We start from the raw sequence: 19,423 nt of genomic DNA on the forward strand, positions 1-19,423 counted from the left end.
ATATATAGTCTATTGGTTTAGGTGCAATATTCACATGTTTCCATCTAATCACACAAACTCATTGCGTTACCGCATTTTTTGAAATAATTATATGAAAAGGAAAACAAAAAAGGAAACAAAACAATTAGAGTTTGTTCCTAACCTCACAACCTTCCAAATCGTTCGATCCTGTTTGGCTTTTAATAAACTGGTATGTATGGCAAGTTTTTTGGTAGGTCTTAACGAAAGGCGCCTTAAGCAGCTGTAATGGCCAATGCGTTTCACGCACACAAACGTCATTTGTATTATTATTATGTTTTTTTTTCAACCACCAGAATTTGATTTTTATTTAAAAGTAATTTGTCCGAATTGTCGTTGGATGGCCAAGGGAAATGCGGAGATATGTCGATAAAAAAACACAGATCAGTTTAGAATTTCATTTTCATCAACAACATGTAGGAGTTGTTTACGATTTTGTCTAACTACTATGAATATATTCTAGCGTCCTCGCCTTCTTCCTAATTAAATTCAACTAAAACAAAAGAAACTGTGTGTGATGTTGTTGGTTTTAGTGTAAGTGTATTGCTGATATTTTATTTAAACAATGAATTCAAAATTTGCTGTTCGATGCCTTTTAACGAGAAAAAAATGCCCCTTGCTTTGATCCATTCTATTAAGTTTATTGCGTGTAGTTGTGTTGACGAAAAAAATATATGATAAATTGAATCTAATTGTCAATTGTTCCTGCTGAAGAGTTGTGTTTTATCTTTCTGACTCTGTGTGGTTTTGTTTGTATTCATGTTTGTGTTTGTGTATGTTTCCTAACCGAATTGATTGTATCATTAAACTATTTATTTGTCATATCTGTATAATTTTTGTGATTGTGTATATAATTTCAACGGAAATTGTTATGTTGTTGTCTATTATTTTTAATGTGATTTCTGCTTGCTTTGAAAAAACATTTTCGAGTTGGAAGTGAACGTATTCTTGGCGTTTAATAGAAAAGAAAGCTCCGAAAACGTTTGACTCACCTCCCATGATTCCCGCGTCAACTCTGAAATATCTTCGCCATCGCTTGTCATTTGGCCGTCCTGTGTGATCAACACAAATATTGTATTATTGTATCCATTTAAATTTCATTCATTATTCTTAATTATCTGCGATTTTTTTTGTTTTCGCAAACTGAAGTTCAATCGATAAAATTGAGTTAAAACTGCTACAAACCTTGTTTTGTCCACTTTTTACCCAATCGGTATCGTTTTGAATCAGTTCATAACCACGTTTTGCAACTTCTTGTTCGTCTAATTCACCATACAAATGTGGCACCCAAGTGTTCAAGAACCGGTACAGCTCATCGATTCGATTTTTCGGTATGCTGAACCAAAATTCTGGCCGCAATTTATTTTTACCGTACGACATTACAACATTGCTTGGCAATGGCATCGTTTTACCGAGTGGTCTGCCCATTCGTAATCGTAAATACAATGGTGGATCTGCACATGCACGAGCGGGTCGTGGAATCAATTCTAAATCAGATACAGAGAAAAATACAATTTTGTTCTTAGTATCAAGTGTTCAAAATCAGTACAAAGTAACCATCAAACACAACATATTTTGATGACTGTTTCACAGAAAAATCCACCACAATACCCCAGTAAAAAGAGCTTAGAAGATGGAGCTTGCATGTCAAAAATAGTAGAAAGAGTTCTTGAATTCATTCAATGTAATTTCCGAAAGACGTCAAACATATCAATCACTATTTAACAAATCACGTGAGAAGTTTATAAATATGTGCATGAGGAGGAAATCAGGAAGATAAAGCAATTAAAAAAGGAAGCAAAATATAAAACTTGTTCAAAAAAATGAGTACATACTACAATAAATATATCAAGGAAATTTATGAATGATCATCTTGAATATAAGATTTATAACGTAGTCAATTGAAAGAGCGACAAATAATAGTGCAATCCCACCAGACAGAAGAATGAACAGAAATTAAAACAAAAATGCAAAAAAGCAGATTGTTCATCAGACTGGCCACCTACCAAGCTTTTCGAGCTGGCTACTAAACGGAGCTCTCACTAAATAATATTACGTAGAAATGATTTCGTTAGTAGTATTAACTAGAAATGATGAGTTATTTTCTGGAAGGACACTATTCATAATGACTCAAATTATAATGATAAATAACTAAGTCGACGTCTTCTTAAAAACATCCCATTTGATATCTATTCTTGTAGCGGGTACAGTACTCATTCGGTCTATCATCAAATTGAATGTTTTAAATTAGCATCGTAATTTTGATTCTCTAATTTCTAACTGGTTGCATTTCTAGTTTTTCACTAAGTGTATACAAGAACGTAGCCTTTAAGTTCTAATGTTAAATTAATCGATCATTATTTCATTTCAAAGAGAAAAGAAAAGGATGATATTTGTACTTACTGTCGAAACTGACGAAAAGAGATTGACAATCATCAATAGACACCATTGAACGGTAGTCAAGTTTCGGTGGTGGAGCTTTAACCGATTTGGTTTGCGATCCGTCCGATGAATTTGGTCGAATGAATGTTCCAATGGATGATCGTCTAAATTAAAAAACAATCTAAATTAGTGCGTGTCATCTCAAATATTACGACATGATGATACAAAATTACAACCAAATACAGATTTCAAGACAAATGCGGATTCAAATCGAATTGAATGAAAATAAATATCAATTAATGTCCTCGTTGAGGATAATGCACCTTAGCATTGGTATTACAGACAAACCAAATTCAACCAATTACAGAAATAAACATGGTTAACTTTTTACAAGGAATGATACTAAAATATCAACAGAAAAAATGCAGTGAACGTCTATGGTGTAGAATGAATTGACAGTAGAGAGGTGAGATTTTCATACAAAACTATATTAAACTAAACTCAAACTCGAGAAAAAAAATTATTTCATATATGATACTAGATGAACTGCACGTATTTAAATTGTAGAATCAACAAAAATAGTAAGGTGAGCTTGATGAACAGAACAGAATCTTGGATGTGGATGTCTTTGGTGAAAGAGTCCAAACAAGAGCACTTTCACCACTTGTACAAATACAAAACAAGCACTTGGACATTCCGAAAAATAATGCAAAAAGAGAAAGTGAGAGAGAGATACAGTATTGACCATTTGAATTGCAAAAAATATATGGTGTGAACAAATTTTTGTAGTAGTATTTTGTGTGTATCAGTTTGGTTTTTGATTGTACAAATTCTTACCCCGCCGCTGCTTGAGCTGAAGAACTATTTGCACTACCATCTTGAGCATTTGGCGTTAAAGGCGGTACTGGCGATCCGCCAGATTCTTCAGATGGTGTTTTCGACAAGAATAAATTGCCGCCGAGCTCAGAAACAAGTGTTATCGGTGAGCTATACAGTTTTCCAAAAGCCGGGGAATAATATTGTGCGTTTGTTTATGTTGCAAATATTAAATTAAAAAGTTATATTGTTTTCGAAGATTGAACCAAATTTGAAGAAATGAAGGAAATAAAATCAAAACGACAACACGGTGTGTGTTTAGAGACAAAAAACGTGTATGTGTATGTGTATGTGTAATTGTGCGAATTCGAATAATGTTTGTATCAAGGATCGGTGGTTTTGTTGGGGAAGCAAAACGAAAAAAAGCAAATTAAGCCAACAAAAGAGAATAGTGCAAATCAAATTCAAAATGATAGTTGGTGTGAAATGTATTTTTCGGCGAATGGTATTTCATTCAGTCCAGAATCAGTTGCGAATTCGTAAAAAAAGTCAGGATGAAAAATAACAAAAGGGAATTATTTAGAATTGATTCTTCTGTTTTCATTTGAAATTTTGCTGGAGAAAAGAATTAGTTTATAAACTTTTATTAGGAGGCTAGAATTCCTCGCGCCAAGTTATAAATAGCAAATGACTCACTGATAAATGTGCTGTGTCGTTTATATCAATGCTTACCTAGAGAATACTTTGGAGAAAACACTTTGGTTTGAGTCGCCAGTGTTTGGGGCCGATTCAGCGCTGTCGCTTCGTAATTTGTCATCGCCCGTTCCTGCGAGTCCCTCGATTAGGCCAGTCAATGGATATGAGAGGCGTTTCAACATCTTATTCTTTTTGTTGTTATCACTGGTCTTATCACTGCTTGTGCTATGATGCTGTTGGCTGTCACTGTTATCGTCAACACTGAAACTAACGCTCGAGGTTTTCTTCCGGCCAACAACTGTCGGTTCAGTTAGCGATGTGCCTCCAGCGTTTAGTCTCGTGTCTTGCGATCGTGACTGTGTGTCGGTGTAGTCAGTTGGCGCAATTGTGATAGGTGGGACCCAATCTGATGAGAGAACAATATCAGCATCGCTGTAATTCTTTTTCGTATTCAAAACTACTGGTAGATTCGGATCGCGAATATCGATACCGGAATCGTGGCAGCTTTGTTTCATCAGCTGAGGATCCTGTTCGCTGTTTTCAATACTGATCGATGCAATACTAGCGGCAACTTTTTCGATGAGCTCCGCATTTTCAGGTATATTTGCTGGAATTGATGGAATCGGTTCCGTAACTTCAGCAATGCTATCGTCTTCCAAAGATCTGCTGATTAACAAGAAGAATAAATAGTTTAAAGTGTGAAATTTCAACAGAACTTAATTTAACACCCTACCTGTCCTTGCTAGGGATTGCCCAATGATGATCAAGTAAGCTGCGACGGCGCTCTTCGAGGGTTCGCATTTCTTTAAACTCCTTGCCTAATACCGAATTAGAATCATTGTCTTCATTAGTCGTTGCTGTTGAATTGACTGTTTTTAATGCATTCGATTCTTTGGTTTCGTTATCATTTGCTTTGTTATCAACTGATTCGGCCTGCGATTTTTGTAAATTGGTCGGCGTCACTAATTCACGGTCGAATGCCTTTGGAAAAGCGTCACCCTCGCGTTCATTACTCGAACATACACTTTCTTGATCATCACAACCTTCAACGGATCCAACCCCCAGTTCAGGAAAAGTTTCATCCTGTAATCAAATTGAATTCACCAATAAATCGCTGAACTTTATCAATAATGAATATATCAGGGGGGGTTACAGATAAATAGGCATACACTATAGTAAACTAGCGCTGTAGTTTGCCATTAGTTTATTATTACGTGACAAACCACAGAACTATCCAATGTATAGCTAACACTGTATATTAGACTGATCCAAAAAAAATAGTTGTCCCTCATCCCAAAAGTCCGGCCAGTTTCGAAAAATTTACCTCAAAAAAATAGGTTTGGCGCAAAGAACGCATATGGGTACCATATAAAAACCCATAACAAGCCTCATATCAAAATTTTCATGACAGTGTTTTCGGAAGCCATTTTAGATCGCTACATTTCGACAAAAATAATTTTTCCAGCCAATATTCGGCGGAAAATGTTGATGGGGTTTTATTTGGCTTGTCAATATCTACAACTTTTATCTAGACATCAGCCCTTGAAAAGGCATTCTGGGCCAGTTACAGTGTAAAATAATCGAAAATATTGCAATTTTTCGGCATTTCTTACATTTTTTGCTCTACAAGTCACCCAGGCGGTGGACTATTGTTCAGTTTTCGACTTGCGTTGTGTAGCCAAAATCTGTACAAAAATTTTGATACTTGTCAGATTGCGATTTGGATGGAATTTGGCGACAATTGATTCACACATATAAGACAAATTTCAGGCCAAAATGAGCAAATCACAAACATGTGCTTCGGTTTGACAGGTAAAAGCAAATGACTTCCTCCTTTTCTGCCTTTGAACATCTAGTATGATCCTTTACGAACATTTTGGGTACTTACATGACCAAATCGAGTGATGTTTTCACATATTTCTGGCCTCATATTCGATTTCAACTCCCAAAAAATCGACTTTTGACCAAAAAATCCTTAAGTATAGGCTTTTTAGGGATGGTGTCTTGATGCAATGTTATTTTTTCTCGAAAATATAGGGATTCTACCCAGACAAAAACTCTCAAAATTGAGTTTTTAAGGTACCTTCCCAACAAAATATACGTTTTTCATGGATTTTACTATGAAAATATCAATTTTTGTTCGGAAGGTACCCCAAAAATACACTTTTCGGATGAGTTTCTTAGAACAAAGTTATTTTTTTCGAGAAATATTGGGAATCTACTCACACAGAAGCTCTTATGAATGATTTTTGGGGTACCTTTCGAACAAAAATTGATATTTTCATAGTAAAATCCATGAAAAACGTATATTTTGTTGGGGAGGTACCTTAAAAAGTCAATTTTGAGAGTTTTTGTCTGATTATAATCCCTATATTTTCGAGAAAAAATACCATTGCATCAAGACACCATCCCTAAAAAGCCTATACTTAAGGATTTTTTGGTCAAAATTCGATTTTTTGGAAGTTGAAATCGAATATGAGGCCAGAAATATGTGAAATCATCACTCGATTTGGTCATGTAAGTACCCAAAATGTTCGTAAAATTGCAATTTTTTCGATTATTTTACACTGTAACTGGCCAGAATGCCTTTTCAAGGGCTGATGTCTAGATAAAAGTTGTAGATATTGACGAGCCAAACAAAACCCTATCAACAGTTTCTGCCGAATATTGGCTGGAAAAATTATTTTTGTCGAAATGTAGCTATCTAAAATGGCTTCCGAAAACACTGTCATGAAAATTTTGATATGAGGCTTGTTATGGGTTTTTATATGGTACCCATATGCGTTCTTTGCGTCAAACCTATTTTTTTGAGGTAAATTTTTCGAAACCGGCCGGACTTTTGGGATGAAGGACAACTTTTTTTTTGGATCAGTGTACTGTATATGTTAGCCCCCAGGAATATTTGCTTACTTTAACTAATAAAGAATCTTTGCCGGGTGAGTGAGATGCGTCGCTGCTTATGCATGGTGGCTTTGGGTAGTAAATTTCGACCTTTTCTGAAGAGCTGCAATGAAAAGGTTAGTTAATATTAGTAAACTACAACAAGTTCCACAACTAGTAAGAAAGAAAAATGAATTATTTTACCTCGATTCACCACCCGCAACACGCATGTGAGCGATGTCATGAAAAATGGCAGCATTAACGACCAATTCCATCGGCGCGATGACACCATAGCTTTCTGGTCCATGTTCAATCACCAATGGATCTGAAACATTTGGATCGAACATAACAGCATTTGGTGTAACGAGCAACACTCCACCAACAACACCTTGGCCATCGGTTATGTGTCGTACATTGATCTTGAGGAAACGCTGAGTAACAATCGGATCGTCTTCATTTTGATTTTTAATGGCTGGCGATTCAATGCGCTTGATGTGACCAGGTTTTGGTGAACCCGGACGAAGTCCATCCAAAAGTTCTGTGGAAAAAATACACAAAAAAGGGGATTAATCATCGGTGGCAGCCAAGCGATAAGTTGTATTTGTTAATAACAACAGCAAAAAAGACGTGTTAATAAAATTATCGCTCTGAAAAAGTTAGTAAACTGAGTTTGTAATTCAATAATCAATCCAAAGTCACACATTTCAATTAAATTGGAGAAATTGCATGAATGTTTTTCGTTTTCAGTCATTATCAATAATAATAGAATTTCTTTTGGTGTCGCACAGTTTTTGTGTATCACGACAACAACAAAAAATGAGAACGAAATTACACACAGAAAAGAATCCCCGGAAATTTTGGGTGTTCGCCGTAAAATTTGACATTTATACATAAATTTCTATGTACATTTTACCGGCAACACTTCAATTTTCCGGGCGATGACATAATTCCAAATATTCCAACAGAAATTAGCGCCATCTGTCATTTCAAGCGGTAAAATATATATAGTATTTGATAAAATTTTCGAAAATATGTCATCGCCCGGAAAATTGAAGTGTTGCCGGTAAAATGTATATGGAAATTTATATATAAATGTCAAATTTTACGGCGAACACCCAAAATTTCCGAAGATTCTTTTCTGTGTGTAGTATAAGCGAACATTTTGCGGCCGCAACGAATTAACTTCAGTGCATTAGTTATATATTTTTTTCATGGGGCTATAAATTTATAACGCATACTGGTTTATAGCGATTACGATGACACACTCACAGGCGTACGGAAGATTAAAAGCAAACAATCGATAAAAAATCGAAATATAGTAGGTGGTAGTGTGTGAAACTAATGTGTTTTTCTACTCGATGATGTTATAAAAATGAAACACAAAGACACTGTTTCCATATCGCTGAATATTTATTCGGCAATTACGTTTCATTTAGTCGACTACATTTAATTTACTAGTCTACACTGTTGAATTCACCTGATAAAAAATTCAGCATTCTTATGAAAGAAAAAAATCGAAAACGATCACATTTGCCTGCTTCATCAAAGAAGAATTGCGAGTTAAATTACGATTGCCAGATGTACACACATTTGTACGATTCTATGAGACAATGAATTGAAGCCTGACTCTTAACTCGACTGAAATTGTGTAAATGTTCAAAATACAAAAAAAAATTCTTGCTCAGCAATTAGTTGCTATCACAATTGTATTATTCACTCAACTACACACGGCTGCACCAGATTGATGAGATTACTTATCAGCAAATTATTTAGCTACTTGTAATTTCCCTACGAAATAACAATCTTATCACCACCAAGAAACTAAACACTGAATATGGATACGGTGTCGAATTTGTTACAAATCTTACAAAAATGTTACTTGATCAAACAGAATATTCGTCATCAATGCGAGTTCTTGTTTGAATCATTTGTGATAACGTAGTTTTCGTGGAGTGAATATCAGTTCAACGCAAAACGTTTCAGAATTGGCGGCGTATCGCTCTCTTATCGACTTCACACTGCGACCATCTGCATTTGAAAATTCGTTATGCACTGTTAATTTCATTTCTATTTACAACTGTTTGCGGTCAATGAATTGACTGTGAATATGTTTCGCATTTCACACTGATTTTCAAATAATGAAACAATGAAATACCCACTGATTCTCAGCTGTAATTAATCGCTACGCGAAATTTGTCATTAAAAGATTCTAACATAAATTTCAATTTTGATATGATATTAGGTATACATAAAAAAACGTGTTTGCTCAACTAAGAAATTGATAGGATAGAACGCGAATAAAAGCGCACTGAATAGTATCGTACTCATGCAACGTAATTGCACTTAGTCACTATTGTAATCAATACATCGCAGTGTTACACCAGTGAATGCATACGCTTTGTCAACACAACAACCAGTAAACATTTCGATTCTTGATTCTTCAATTAGCCGATCGCCATTTGCATGCACAAATATTCAATCAATAATTTGACGGTTATAAATCCTTGAAAAACTCTAAATTTAACGTCACTGGTGACACAGAATTTCAATTTATCAACAATTCTATCAACCACTTAAAGCCTGAACTTGAACACAGTTTCAACTTCTATAATCTTTCGAAGAATTTTCAAGATTCAGCGACATTATTTTTCTTGTAAATTTTTCACTACAGATTCTGTAGTACAGAACTGAACAAAATGTGTATCGATTAAGTCGACTAGCGCGTTTTACATTTCATAAATAAAATTACGAACGATGAAAAAAGAGTAAGCTATTTGTCAATTGTGATAGAATTTGTCACAACGGCTGAATAAATACACAAACGCAATACGAGGGAAGAAGAGGGGCGACTGAAGGAATGAGAATTTGACAGCGACTGAATAAACTGCTCCACACAAATACAAATCACCTCATAATTCTCGAGCATTTCTACAATACACTATGGACAAACCATTTTATAATGTAAATTGATATAAATGATCCCGCCTCACGCCGACCCCGCACAACAACTGTCGCGAATGTGTCAAACAACACAAACATTGTGAACTAACATTTGCATGAGTTTTATTGAGAAAAATATGGAATGGATATTCTTTGACAGCAAAATCCCATGTACAGTACACTCGACCGGACTGTCGACGCCACTATATACAATTGTCAATACATTTGCGTCGTTATTTACAGAACTCTTTTGCTTCTGGAGCTGTTAAATTGGTTTTAAATTGAGCTAAAAAACGTAAATTGAATTGGTCTGTTCTCTCAAACACAAAACAATTTCTATCGAAGTAAGAAAATTCTAGCAAACTAAACATATAACAAAGGGAAAAATGATATTACCAGAATTTTTACAAAAAATCGCTGTATACATTTGCGTGTTTGCACCTCTATTTAATCCTAGATACTTGAATATTTCAAGATTTGTTCCCTCTAAGCGCGTAGTTTATCTTGCAAAACACTTTGCATTGCGACAATTAAATATACGACTTGAGAGCGCGTCTACGTCGAAAAGCATGAGATAGTCATTGCGAAAGACAACAATTTGCACTGTATTCACTTCATTCACACCGTAAATTAAATTATGGGTGGACGCACACAGTGTTAATGGCAAGCAAAATAATGAAATTCGTAGCACGACTAATTAATATAAATGCTAAAATGCACAATCAACGTTGTATTTATACACATTTTATAATCAACAACCATATTTCTATCACTCAACACACTTTTACATGCTCTTTCATTTAACTGATTTGCCTACGTAGTCGAACTTTTGAATCATTTAGTCCGATTTTTTCTCCGTCTTAATAATGATTTCGATGCATTTGACTAAGAGCAGACTGTGTGCGTTTATTCGATACTATCTTTAAAACTGTTCACCATCGAAATTCGACAAATATTATATACTCAAAATACGGATAAATATGGAGAAAATCCAAGTGTAACAAATTATTATTGGATTATATTGGAAAATTGTGTTGTGTTTTCTACTTGGAAATCAAATAATGCCATTCGTGCACAAACACACATACTAAATCACAGTAGGTGTTTGACGTTTAATACGTATAAGCTAGAATATCATGACACTTCCATTGATTAAGTATTGCGGAGCGGCTTCAACATGAACTGTACTTTAGCCGATTTGCTGCTCAGCCAGCTAGTGGAGACGCCAGGTTTATCAGTTTAGTTTCCTCATTTTTGATTCATTTTTGATTAAAAACAAATCAACGGCAAATGCGTCATCAATCAGTGATGGGAATTCGAAGGCTTCGTTAATATTTCTATTTTGTGTATAGTTTCAGTTCAGAACAGCAAAGGATTTCTTTTCCAATTGTCTCTCATTTACATCCATCAATTACTCAATAGCGTATTGAATGTACCGAAAATTCGTTGGAAACGAAACATGTCACGTGAATTGAAACTGAATTGTGTTACTTTAATGTCGCGTGAATTTGGAAACATCTTTATTACTTTTTTTATTATTGCAATGCCAAATTAACTGATATCAATAATAATACAGTAGCATTCCATTATTTTCTTGTTACTTACCCCGTTCTTTTTCCTCTTGTTGAACTTCTTCGGTCGATAGCTTCCGAGTTTTTTCGATGGGGCTACCTTGAATGGCCACATCACTGCCCAAATCGCTAATATTTTCGCTACTGGATCCGGTTTTATCAGGAACAAGCAATGATTGACCCGGATAGATGAACGAACTGTTCAATTTGTTAAGGCTCGTCAACTCCCCGGGCGTCGTATCGAATCGTGCGGCGACCGATGTCAACGTATCACGATTTCCCACCTTAATAGATGTCATCATGGACATCAATGAAAGTGAAAACAAGCAGAATAAATTATTTAAAACTAACAACAATGAATTATTTATCATTTGCAATTACAATGTGTGGAAATTATCTATTTTAAATTCATTTGATAATAAATTTTTCGCTTTATTCAGCTTACCATGTACGTCGTCGTTGGAATACTTGGCAAAGATCCTTTGAGTTTTTCTGTGAATGAAAAACAATACATAATAAAATTCCGAACATGATTAACATATAATATTATAGTTTATAATTAATTTCAAAAATTTATGAACAAAAAGAAAATCGAATGTATGTGTATTTTACATTGAACTTGATGCATAGCTGATATGGTGATTTTGAAGAGAGAAAAAACAAAACAACGTCTCACAAATGTGTTGAAAACAACGACACATTTGTCATTAGATTGTCGTAATATTTGAATAATGGTTACACGAAACGTTTAATAAAATGCGGGTAGAGTTGACGTTGTCGTTTTCTAAATATTGATTTTTTGGTGTGTGTTCAATTTTTTTTTCTCGCACGCAGAGAGTGTATGCGATCTATGTTATTGATGGAAAATCAAATGTGCTTACAAGTGCGCTTAAATGTTTACTCGCTGTAAATCAATTAGAGAATGGATATGCCCAGGCAACGAAAATCGAAACCAAATTGAAATCATGTTGTATACTACCATTTTCATTGATAATTTCAAATGAAAGCGCATGTATATTTCCATGTCAAATGTAGGGAAAAAACTTGCTGCATTTAAGTTGAAACTGACTTTTAAGATAATGCGATTAAGCATAATACACTCTAGAAATGAAAGAGACGAAAACAGTGGTTTAGAAAAAAATCATGGCTTGCAAAATCGATTAACTGCAATATCACAATACAGCACCGAGATAAAACTGGCTTTCCTAGCGCCAGTCACTGCAATTAATTAAATGCATGCGCTTTGTTCACTGACTGCATATATTGAACCAGATTCAAAGTGCTCTGAGATCGGTCGACGTTTGTTCGCATTTAAACAATATTTTATTGGGTAAATCAACATTTTGCAGTAATTTAATATACATTTAATAAATCCCACATACAAATATCATGTGTATGTATGAAGTGTATGTTTCAGCACGGTATGGATCAACTGATACAAGTACGTTTTGTATTTGCGGAACGCGACGAAAGACAACTGAATCAAACATTATGAAAAAAATACACACGAGAGAGACAATATTAAAAGATTAATCACTTTATTTAACGTGCATGCGAGTACGGAATTATTTTAATTAAAGGCAATGTTATCTTTCGTGTATTCAATTTTATTATTGCATTGAATGTGTGACAACGGCTCCATCGATTGAGATACACACGTTAATGGTATCACATAAACAATTCGATGCAGTTTAATTGAGAGCAATTTGGTTCTTTTTTTATACCATGCAAATACACAAAGCGCGCGCTACATGTCACTTATGGGAAATGAAACGATGCTAGGTTTAGGCGGCAATGGTGGCGTTGTTCGTGTCAATATTAATTACAGTTTTAGCGGATGCGTGAAATTGCTTCATTCTTTTCAATTCATATGAAAGCAACCAGGATAAAATTGAGCATCGCGATTTTTTCTAGTGCACTTGATATTGCATCGACATTGAATGATTAAATTCAACGTTTCATGATTAAATTATTATATTTTTAACATAACTTGTGTCTTCTTAATGGATATTTTTGCAAATCTTTATAAACCAAAGGCGAATCCATTTACAACCGTTGCTCCAATTTTCTTCCATTTCTTCATGGACAAAAATGGAAAATTCGTTACAATCTCTTCCCATGGAAGTGGTACACAGTTGGAATTAAGTGGCAAATAGAGAACATTATTGAAAGTGATTGTGTTCAATTTACATAGGAAATCAGGCGACATAATCGAGAATTTTGAATTCAAGTTATTGAAGATTGATTGTTACAGGGAAAAAATATTTCATTTCATTTATCATGGGTACTTTCCACATTTAGATCGATAAAATACGTGAATAGACCAATCTTAACATATAATTTCAGTGAAATTATTTAAAAAAAACATCAACCTTTCGATAGACGCTCAACGCTATCAAAGCGACCTTCAACTGTTGACCGCAATGAATCCAAATTTGCAAACGGTGCCGCTAATCCATGATCTACGCTCCGTGATTTGCTCCTGTAAACACAAAGAAAGGAATAATTTTTAAATGGATCAACATAATCATCATCAATTGAACATAAAAAAGGTTGGTAAAAAAATTCAAGATTAACGTTTCCTTCCACCAAAAGTTAAACATAAGATAAAACGCCCTCTTTGTCCAATGGAAAACAAATTATCGAAAGTACTGAAATGCCGAAATTGTTTTCTATTTCTTATGATTTTCTATTAATGATGCGCAGCTATGTAGGAAAAATAAAAAAATGCATGCAATGTCAATTGTCAGGAACAACAGTGTGAACTGGGATGATTCAATGTAGTATTTATGAGCAATCGCTGAAAGATGTACCATTCTGTGTGTTATTTTAGTTCATCCGATTACGCGCTATTTTTTTTCTTAATTTTCTTTTGCTTTACTTTGGTCGAATTCGAATGTGGCAGTACACGATGATATACTCCGTTTTAAATAATGTTGTGACGCTGTATATTTCATGGAGTTGGTGTGTATTGTTTAGTGTTTTGCTCGCATTCCGAGTTATGCTTTGTGCACACCAAATCAAATCAGAACACACGCGTATTCATTTCAAGGTCTCCGCTCCACTCATACATACTCATCGACGCGCACTGACTTCTTTACATAATACACGACATTCCAGCAATAAAAAAATGAGAAAGAACCTGTTTTCAAATGTGTTTCAGCTGCTTTTTATGGTAACTCAGAATTCTTTCAACGACGAACTCTCTGCGTTTTTTTACGCCACGATTTTTGTTTTGTTTTCGTTTCGCCATATAAACCATTTATATATAAATATATCTTTTTTCTCTCCATTTTCCCATCGCCGCAAACATAGTGGAACATCGAACAGTACGCAAAACATACCCATATCGTGTTACAGCAAGGAACACCATAATTAACACTAAGCAACAGCAAAAAATCCCCACAGAGGACAGGATTCATGGAGTTTCTGAGACCGCTAAATCTGAATTTGTCATCGGATGCTGCTCTAGCAGCTATAGTTTTCTGGATACGAGCATTGCTGCTTCTAATCTCAGAGTATGATGAAAATGCCTTGGAAACAGCAATGGTCGTATCTTGAATTTTTTTTAGAATTTGGTGCATAGTGTAATAAGAGTGATCAAAGGAAAATGGATAAAAACAAAGCAAATAATTGCACTGCACATAGAAAACAAGTATTCCACGACATAAAAAGGATTTGACCCTTTAAGTATGTCGCATTCTCTCTGCTGCTGCTGCTGTTCAACAAGACACAGTGAATTCGGAATGAACATGGGGGACGGAAAAAATTAAATAACATGCAAAAAATGGACGTATGTATCACTAGATTCTATCAACAACACCAACTACGAAAATATGAACTTCATATTTGACAGCAACTATAAAACCTGATATTGTTGTTGATGAATTATTTTCCGTTTGTCTTTGATATGAGTACACTGTTTCAGTATAATTCATTTTCAAGGAGATTAGGACTCAGGATTGAATGGGTCATAAAAACCAACCGAAAACCACATTTATTGGTATTAATGCATGACTCTCTTTTTAATGACGGACGGAATCTAGTGGATTCTATTTTAATATTCAAAGCGATTATTTTTGATGGATGCCAAAAGTACTAAACACTCAACATCTTAGCATAAAAAAAGAAACAATATAATGTGAACGTTTCAAGGAAAAAGGCATATTTGAAGCAATTTGTGCATGAAGGTGTCGCTTGGCAAAGAAAATTGCTTATGTTGTAATTTTATGTCATTTCAATAGTGAGTATTTTTGGAAAAGCGTAGAAAAAACCGCATAGAAAAGAGTAATGCAAATGTTACGAAAAATTGACACTTTTGTTTTGGTATGGTTAGCAATTTTTAGTAAATATTTACATTTTACTGTCATACAAGTATTAATTTTCAATTGAGTCACATGACCAGATTCAGCAAATTTTTGTGCGTAGTTTATTTTTTCGTTTTATTGCCAGCTAATGTTCGGAGGAAAAAATGTTTACCATTTCAACCATTTTATTTCTCATACATTTCAAATAATAAACCAATCAATCAACTGAAGCACATGTACAAGCGTAGTATCAAACGTGCTATTTATTTAGCCAAAAAAAAATTGGAGTATCGAATCACAGTTGAAATCGTTTCGAGTTTCATTAATTGAAAATAAATAGGGGGAAAATAGTCGATTGTTTTTTGGGAAGGTCAATGACAAAAGGTGCGGCCCGTAGTCACGTAGGCTCTGCGGTTGCATTCTGTGCGGTTTCAAATATTTTGCTGCTAAACTGTTTACGGAACTCTTCAAAAATGACAATAACAGGTTTGCCAAGATTTGAATGTCAAGTCAGAGGAAAATCATGATGCCGAAATACGAAATCTAATAGTCAAGATGTGAAGTCTTGCAAATCATCATGCCAATTGTTTGGATACACGATTTGTTGCGTTTATTTGTTGTTGGCTTCATTGAATCTCGTGTAGACATTGACCTACGAACACACGATTTCGTGTCGCAATTTACTTATGAGTCTGATTTAACGCGTAAACGCATACAACAAATATGGCAAGCAATAACGTAATCACAAACAGTTTGCTTTCTGACGCAAAAAATAAATTTTAGCATCCGAAGAAGAGTCAGAGAGTCAATACGAGAGAGAAGAAAATGCATAATAAAATTGTGTGGAAAGACTCTCACGCTTTATTGCTGGCTATTTGGCTGTGAAATGACGTCCAGACATGACGACGTCGTTCAAATGTGCAAAAAGACAGAAACTTTGCACGACCAAAATGACTTGGAGCAATTGTGCCTCGTGTTCATATTTCGACTCAAATCAGTTTTTCCTCTGTGCAGTTTGGAGCACTTTCTGTGTTAAATGTTAGCTGAAGTTTTGTGGCACGATAGGAATTAGTCACACGAGACTATGGCAGAACGAAAACTGCATTATAAAATGTAGAGAAAAAAATAACAAATTCTGTTGGGGATTGAACAATAACTACTATAACAGATGGAACAAATTGGATTTTCCTTGCAAACCTGGAATAAAATACATTCTTGAACAGAGAAGATGAAATACATACAATTTCCCACTGAATATACTGAGTGAAACAGACTACAGAGTGTCGATGTAATGATGGAAAAGTTTAATTATAAAGGAGAAAAAAATAAATATATACATATATCTATGGGTGAGATTGAGAGTAGTGTATGTTTTTTTTCGGATTTATATTTTTAAAAAGTCGAGTATGTTTTTCAAAAACATAAAGAGGGCAAGTTTCTTTAAAAATAGTTAAAGTAGAGTATGTATTTTGATTTTTTGTGGCTATGATAAAGGCGAATATGTTTCATAAACCTTAATTTGCGTTAAAGAAGAGTATGTATTTTGTTTGTTTGGAATACCGATAAACAGGAGTATTTTTTCCTGACTTCGGTTGTTGTAAAAGGCGAGTATGTTTGTCCAAATTGGTGAATATTATTAATTTATTTGAATTTAAGTATTAGGCAAAAATAATCAATAGAACTAATCATTTGTACATCTGACGGCTCCCAATACTTCAATTTAACACATTGGTTTTCGAAAAAGTAGAGTATGTTTGCATGAATGGTTAAAAATATCAAATTCTTTCGACGAAGAGTATCAGGAGTTCATAATTGTTAACATTAAAGAGAGAACGTAATCGAGCTCCGCTTATTGTACAGCATCACCATCAACGAGCGGTATATGAAATGACACAAACAAACAAACAAAATACATACTCTACTTTAACTATTTTTAAGTCGAAAGAAACTTACTCATCTCTTTCGTAACAAATTCAATGAAACATACGCTACTCTCAATCTCACCCATAGATATATAGAGAGAGAAAGAGAGTACGGACTCAAGCCCAACGCCAGATCAGAGAAAATACACGAAAAGTAAAGTGCAGAGAGAGAAAAGTCAAATAAAAATGATATTACCTGAACGGACGTGGTGCAAGGTTGTCAGAGCTACGAGATAAAACTTCAATATCTTGTGAACTATTTCGTCGTGACCTAGAATTTTTTCATTGCGTTGTTTTGTTGTTGTTGTTGTTGAATTATGTATGTGTGTGCAGTGTTTTTTTTATTATATTTATTTCAGAGGGCGTGTATTTTTTATATTTTTGTCCCAGTATTCGTATTCGGATCAATCGAAGTTTGTAGTATCATTTTACACGGGGGTATTATTGTTGTTTGTTAATGGTGTATGGTGATTTATTATATGTGTTGTTTGTTGCAATTTGTGATTTGGCGCAGTAATAAAATGGTTTTTGTTCAAGAGATTTGTTTTTTTTTGGTTGCAAATTCGGTAGCATAACAAAGCAGTAAGGGTTCGACAAAATGCACAACATGCCATGAAAAAATTAAAGAAAAAAACAAAATTAAATTTTAAAAAAAGTTGCACTTACAAGCCATAAAATTAAATAAAAAAAGTAAAATAAAAAAAATGTTCTTCTAGTCAGAAAAGCGGTAACTGCAAACAAAGCACTTATCGTAATGTAAAAGCACATTCCATGCTGAGGGCTCATAGCCGCTGCGAGAATACTCTCAGCTTGATGAGACTTCAGCCGAATTTGTCTGTTACGGCGACAAAAGTAAAAAGCAAGCAAATATCGATTGATCAATGAAGCAAAGCGTGTCATGATATTCTCTGATATCTGACAATAAAAATTGCATGTAAACTGCTCAGAATAAAAAAACTCAATGCATATAACCCTTGGATATTTCGGAGCAGTGCACGGGCAATCAAAAAACAGAGAATAACTTTTCCCATAAAATCAATCATTTCGAATGAAACGACAGATCACGACTTAGTGACAAAGGCCATTGGCATTCGAGAAGAAAACATTAAGCATCGAAAACGCATTGTTTGTTTGTTTATTTGTTTTTTTCCCTGTCGATTCATTCGGAATGAATTGAAAGGAAAACGAGCAAAAGCGAAAACTATTGTAAACAAAGCCATTGAAATGAACGGTTTTCTTTAATTTCTCAATTTCAGTAGAGCCAATGGAGATTTATTACAATGCACAGTGCAAAATTATTATTTATTCGTTGTGCTGCTATTGTGTATACATTGTTAACTGCAGTTAACTTGTGAAACTTGATGTTTTATATGCTTTGTTTTTTTTTGTGTTTTGCAAATCAGATAAAAATATCAAAACATGGCTTCGTTTGTGGTTTTTCTGAATAATTTACGTTCTATTTTCGATGAGACTTGTCGCCTGAACGAGATATCATTCGAGAAAATTAACGGTATAATAAACGCTAGAATCAAAAAAGCATTCAAATAAATGGCATTTTTAAATGAAGATATTAAAACCAATGTCAAATGCAACATCTCAGGCTCATTTGTATATTTGTCGGTTTGCGATAAAGGACAATGCGATCACCAACCTTTTTTTTTAATTGTTCGGCAGGTATCGAATGAGCTATATAATAATGGGAAGGATTTTCCAACCAAAAGCTGTCTGGACCATAAATTATCAACACAATCTGACTCCAATTGGGAATATACTTGAATAGTGTGACTAAATTGTATGCATGCGATGCGGGCATGAATTTCGCAGTTACTAGCAAATCTGTACGTGATTTATAGTAAAAATAAATGCATTTTCATTATGCGATGACGTAGTT

General features: G+C 34.5%; 1 protein-coding gene across 47 annotated transcripts in view; it reads right to left on the reverse strand.

Moving 5' to 3' along the window:
* Positions 1-19,423, reverse strand: part of LOC129568370 (TLD domain-containing protein 2) — a 109,570-nt gene that overhangs the window by 11,857 nt on the left and 78,290 nt on the right. For 4 of the 47 annotated variants that reach the window (XM_055446145.1, XM_055446140.1, XM_055446142.1 and 1 more), the window contains 11 exons: positions 13,676-13,785; positions 11,749-11,795; positions 11,338-11,587; positions 6,997-7,330; positions 6,823-6,916; positions 4,646-4,995; positions 4,403-4,575; positions 3,949-4,318; positions 2,422-2,564; positions 1,204-1,505; positions 1,011-1,070 (listed from right to left, as the gene is read on the reverse strand). In XM_055446145.1, the coding sequence (XP_055302120.1) occupies positions 1,011-1,070; positions 1,204-1,505; positions 2,422-2,564; positions 3,949-4,318; positions 4,403-4,575; positions 4,646-4,995; positions 6,823-6,916; positions 6,997-7,330; positions 11,338-11,587; positions 11,749-11,795; positions 13,676-13,785 (2,233 nt within the window). Of the gene's footprint in view, positions 1-142; positions 242-1,010; positions 1,071-1,203; positions 1,506-2,421; positions 2,565-3,948; positions 4,579-4,645; positions 4,996-6,822; positions 6,917-6,996; positions 7,331-8,269; positions 10,858-11,337; positions 11,588-11,748; positions 11,796-13,675; positions 13,786-17,728; positions 17,804-19,423 lie in introns of those variants that run through there. The other 43 variants (XM_055446144.1, XM_055446138.1, XM_055446139.1 and 40 more) reach the window with 28 other exon arrangements.

Source organism: Sitodiplosis mosellana, unplaced genomic scaffold (genome assembly GCF_009176505.1).
Source record: "Sitodiplosis mosellana isolate CC-2019 unplaced genomic scaffold, AAFC_SMos_1.0 Smas_scaffold_18, whole genome shotgun sequence".
Lineage (NCBI taxonomy): Eukaryota > Metazoa > Arthropoda > Insecta > Diptera > Cecidomyiidae > Sitodiplosis > Sitodiplosis mosellana.